A 5,625-nucleotide genomic window follows, 5' to 3' on the forward strand; every position below is an offset into this window, starting at 1 on the left:
TGAAGCAGAACCTTGAAAAAGTGGAAAATCAGGCAATGAATTTTCATTGGAAACATGTCCAATAGTTTAATAAACGTTTTCACTGATATTTTTTTATTTTCAACGTTCAATGAATAATCAATTATAGTATTACATGTTCTTATCCCTTTGGGAGATAGATTCTACCAAAATATTAAATATAAAGCGGACATTATCAAGATTTTTATACTAAAACGTAAGTGACACCTTTCCTCCCTATGTCGGATCTACTACTGATACTAGCTGAATATCTATTTCTAAAATATAACAGCTGATTTGAAGCGAGGCTAAATTAAATAGTTGTCTATGTAAATTGTCAATGTACAGTGTCCTTATTTGGACTTGGTTAAAAAATAATTATTAAGTATAGTCTTACTTAAGTATTTATATTTCTGGTGGAGGCCCTTTAAATTAAGATTACATTTCATATGTATCCAATGCGATTATTTTAATCCCATTTTTTTAAATATAAATATTTAAAGTAAGTATAAATGAATTTTTTTTACTAGGTCTCAGCGACATCGATTAAAATTTTTTTAGTGTCTAGTGATATACTTAAAGGATTCAATGACGTCGAGAATACTGGAGGATTATTATAAAAACAAATAACCCGACTACTTAAAAACATAGCCTAGGTCACTCTCACAATTCAGAGGAATCCAACGCACCTCATATGTTAAAATCCGTTAAATCGTTTGGGCTGCTGGAAGTGCCAAAGAGTGAGACATATATACATAAGTGCATATGCACGACAAACATTATCTCCCACAGTCAGGTATTAATCTCGCAGGCATATTTTACTTTGTCCCTGTAGTTCCGGGATCAGAATAGGGCTACGGTATCCCCTGCCTGTCGTAAGAGGCGACTAAAAGGGGGCTTCGGGGGTCGCGGGTGGCAAGACTGGGAGCTCGAACCGCCCGGCCATCGGCCCCGGGAAGGACGGCGGTGTGTGTGGTCGCATACCATCGTGCACACCAGACGGTGTGGCGAGCGTCAGGCCACCTGGGCGGAGCCCGACGGGGCAACGCGCTACAAGGACTCCGGTTGCGTTCCTTTGGAGAATCCGGAGCCCTCTACGCAGCGCCGAGACCGGCCACCAGGGGGTTTTAGTGCGGTAAGAAACACACATAACCCTGCGTTGCTCGCACGGCACAGGATACCTTTTACTGGTTTCTCCCTCGTAAACAAAAAGGGTTAAAAAATATACACTTATATCGACTTTTATCGGTGGCACGTCAGGTGCTTATAGCTAGTTAGGTGAACACGTGATAGAACGCACACATAAGTATCCATCAATAACGTAATGATAATACCAGGCTTACACATATGTATTAGGAATATTTATTGTTTTTACTTAGTGCTATAACTATAATGGAAGATTTTTTAAGAGAGCGTGGATGACTACACCCCAATCTACAAAATATGACTTTCATAAAAAAAACAATTCATGACACTGCATTGATGATTAAATAAAAAGAAAAAAAAATGTATTATTGCGTTATTAGATAGTGTCAATAATAATGATAACTATTAAGGATATATTTAAGGACCAATAGGTACTGGGGAGGAAATTATGATAAATGGCAAACTAAATTAAAAAGCACATTTTTGAAAAAATAGATCGTTGATTGTTTAAATTTATTTATGCACTTTTAGTTTAAAGTCAGTCTTGGAAGTTCTTTCAGCAATAATATTGTTATGTAGTAATAAATGTTGAGTAATAATTCAATAGTTCCGCAATTGAAAACACGGAACTATTAATTATATTAACTTATCAATATCCATCGATTCCATAGTGTTACCCTGGCACTATGCAATACATATCTTTAAAATATTATATCACCGCTGCCCTATAAATACGAGTTTCTGAAAACGCCGTTCGCATTATCAATACATCTCGCAAATATGGCGGTGCTCCATCTCCTCGTAGGGTTATTAGTAATTTTCTTGTCATTATACTATTATTTCACAAGAACGTTTAATTATTGGAAGGTCAGAAATGTAGTAGGACCAAAACCGAAAGCCTTTTTTGGCAACCTGATGGAATCGGCTCTCCGTAGAAAAAATATGGGTATCGTTTTTAAGGAAATTTATTTTAATTATCCAAACGAAAAAGTTGTTGGAGTTTATAGAATGACGACACCCTGTCTATTCATTCGAGATTTGGATTTAATCAAGCACATCATGATCAAGGACTTTGATTGCTTCGAAGACCGTGGAGTTGAATTCAGCCAGAAGGGACTCGGTCTTAATCTATTCCACGCAGATGGCAAAACATGGAGAGTTCTAAGAAGTAGGTTTACGCCTCTGTTTACTTCGGGGAAATTGAAGAACATGTTATATTTATTGACTGAACGAGGTGATAAGCTTGCTAACTACGTTGGACAACTCTGTGAGAGTCGTACTGAACAAAATATATATAGTCTCGTGCAGAGATACACTATGGCTACAATCTCAGCTTGCGCCTTTGGATTGGATGTTGAGACACTTAACGATAAAGTGGAAATATTTCGCAAGATCGATACGCTCATTTTTCAAACAAATTACGCTATTGAGTTGGATATGATGTATCCTGGTATCTTAAAACAAATTAATAAATCATTATTTCCAACAGAAGTTAATGATTTCTTTGAAAATCTTGTTAAAACGGTCATAGCCCAAAGAAATGGTATGCCCACGAATACTAAAGATTTCATGGATTTAATATTAGAGCTCAGACAACAGAAAGTTATAGTGGAAAATAAAAGAAAGGAGAACGCAGAGCAACACATTTTAGAGTTAACAGACAGTATAATCGCTGCGCAGGCGTTTGTTTTTTACGCGGCCGGGTATGAAACCAGTGCTACAACTATGTCATTTTTACTTTATGAGTTAGCCAAAAACACCGATGTACAAGATAAATTAAGAAATGAAATTGATGAAGTACTCAATAATCATAAAGGTGAAGTTACATATGAAGCTCTTATGGATATGAAATACATGAAAAAAGTTTTTGATGAAACCCTGCGGAAGTATCCCATAGTGGAACCTCTACAACGCAATGCTAAAGTAGATTATCAATTACCTGGCACTGACGTTACATTGAAAAAAGGTCAGACGGTACTCATGTCTCCAATAGGCATCCACTATGACCCAAAATACTACCCTGACCCAGAAAAATTCGATCCCGAGAGATTTAATCCTGAAATAGCCGGTAGCAGGCATCCATGCGCATACTTTCCATTTGGTATTGGACCGAGAAACTGCATTGGTGAGTACTTATTTATCGAAATAGTTGTTAATTCAAAATGTTTGCCATTATTTATCATATGATAATCATAATGATAGTAGTAACATGTAATATGTAAGAATGTATTTTTAATATTTTGATTCATAAGACTTGTGCCGGTTGTGATCATATTAAATCAATTATCAATTAAGAAAATAAATATTGATATTTTCCACGACAGTATACTCAACTTTAAAAAGAGGCTCATCTCTCTTCTCTGTCCTGAGTAAGCCGTATATATTTTATTTTTGTTTTTTTTTATATGTATGTAGTTAATATGTGTTTATTACTTTATCTTTTTCAATAACATGTCTCAAATTTGACAATTGTTCACACTCCAGTAAGTGGCATACATACTGGCCTATATCGTGTGAATGTTACTTATATGAATATTTGTATGTTATGCTGTTGTTATGTCTAAAATAAATAAATAAATAAAATAAATAAATAATATGATCGATCGATAAATATAATCACATAAAATAACTAGTTGACTTCAATGATGTTTAGGATGGATTTTTTACATTATAACTTCTTTGTTTTAATTCCAGGAGAACGTTTCGCTAAATTGCAGTCAAGAGTGTGCATAACGAAGTTATTATCAAGATTTGAAGTGACCACCTCAGAAAATACTGTGAAAAATATCCAGTATTCACCAACTCGCGTCGTTTTGGGACCTAATTATGGGATTTATTTAAATATTTCACCTAGAAAGGATTTACAACGATAAGTAAAATCAATCTAATGTTATATTTCTGATTTAATTTGGAAACTGTCTATAATAATATATTTACATTAACAAATGGTAATGTTTCAATATAGAAATAACATTATGTACGAATGAACATAATATATGTACAATAATGTACATATAATATATATATATGCGTGGAGATAAAACGGCTACATTATACTGCTTGAACTAAATAAATTTAAAACCATAAACCAAATTATAAATAATAGTTTCACTCTCAGAGAAAATTAATCAGAGATGAATTTATTTTTGAATTTATGTGTCAAATTGGTAGCCTATTTGCGGAATTTGTAAAGATCAATTTATAAATACCTAAGTATATTTATTAGTGTGTTTGTTTTTGGTGTAAGACATGTAAATGTGATGAAATAACAATACCAATAAATATTCCAACACTAAATTTTGTTTAATTACACCTATCATTAAAATCGAAAAAGTTGGTAATGTTAACGAATCTATGATATTATATCAAATATTATTTTAATTGATGTAATATCATAACACGCGTCAGGCTGTGATTGATTATCGCCTCAAGGCATGAGATATGCGTGTTATTATATAATATATTCTTTATAATGTTGGTGTGTTTTGAACTTGTGTATGTAGTAGTGTCATTTATAATATTAATACAGAAATATTATTTTAAATATTTACGTATAAGTACATAAATTATTATTTATATTCACATAAAATTATCGTAATAAAAGATTTCTTGTTTTAAGCAAATTATTCATATTTAACAAGTCGTGATCGTGATTCTGTCCCCCTGATGGCCAACATCATGGCTTTTAGGGAACTATGGTAAATAGATAATTTGGAAATTCGTTGTCATTGTAATTAAAATTGTAATTAACTATCTGGAGTAACATAATATCTATATCTGGATTTACATATCTTGCAACAATTTTATGCTAAGATGTTTTTAAGTTAGTAATTATACACTTAAATATACTGCGACGCCCTAAAAGTGTTAAAAGTATAATGTATTAAGTATAGAAGGAAAGAATGTTGGTACGGCATATTTAAATACATAGTTTTGATATGACGTCGCCTTAAAAGGTTTTATTTCATTGGACCATTAATATACACACATCACACTTATTCGTACGTCTTACATAACTTATTTCGTCAAGTTCTGCACTTAAAGGTCTTTATCGCCTCCCTTAAGCATACCATAAACATCCCATCACAAACGACTATTTGCACTGACAGGGCTCACTGCCTCATTAAGCGTGATAAATTTACCATATTTGATATACAAGACTAGCGGCCGCCCGCGACTTTGTCCGCGCGCGAATTCAGTTTTTTTTTGCCACAGAGGTTCATAGCGTGATGTTATATAATATTCCTCAATAAATGGACTAATCAACATAAAAATAATTCTTCAATTGAGATTAGAGCATTCAAACAAACAAACTCTTCAGTTTATAGTATTAGTATACAGGGTGTCCCGTAAGTACCACGACAAACTTGAGGAGAACATAGGTGAGGGCTTGACCTCTCTGGGAAAAAAAAATTACCTTAGTAAAAGTGTCACCGTTTTTGCACTATCAATTGTTTTAGATTTTTTGAGAAATTCAGCCCT

General features: G+C 33.4%; 1 protein-coding gene across 1 annotated transcript; it reads left to right on the forward strand.

Moving 5' to 3' along the window:
• Nucleotides 1-1,889: 1,889 nt before the first annotated feature.
• On the forward strand, nucleotides 1,890-4,440 carry Cyp6b29 (cytochrome P450 Cyp6b29). The gene is made up of 2 exons (XM_073082111.1): nucleotides 1,890-3,268; nucleotides 3,838-4,440. Exons 1-2 carry the CDS (start codon nucleotides 1,924-1,926, stop codon nucleotides 4,014-4,016), a joined length of 1,524 nt encoding a protein of 507 aa, XP_072938212.1. The 5' UTR covers nucleotides 1,890-1,923; the 3' UTR covers nucleotides 4,017-4,440.
• The last annotated feature ends 1,185 nt before the right edge of the window (nucleotides 4,441-5,625 follow it).

This window comes from Epargyreus clarus, unplaced genomic scaffold, assembly GCF_041222505.1.
Source record: "Epargyreus clarus isolate Ecla_fem2 unplaced genomic scaffold, WU_Ecla_fem_2.2 ptg000017l, whole genome shotgun sequence".
NCBI lineage: Eukaryota > Metazoa > Arthropoda > Insecta > Lepidoptera > Hesperiidae > Epargyreus > Epargyreus clarus.

Bases quoted from the DNA above. Each gene is read 5' to 3' on its own strand.
- Cyp6b29 (XM_073082111.1), top strand. From the start codon at position 1,924: ATGGCGGTGCTCCATCTCCTCGTAGGGTTATTAGTAATTTTCTTGTCA. The intron at 3,269-3,837 runs GTGAGTACTTAT...TTTTAATTCCAG, and splicing joins TGGACCGAGAAACTGCATTG to GAGAACGTTTCGCTAAATTG.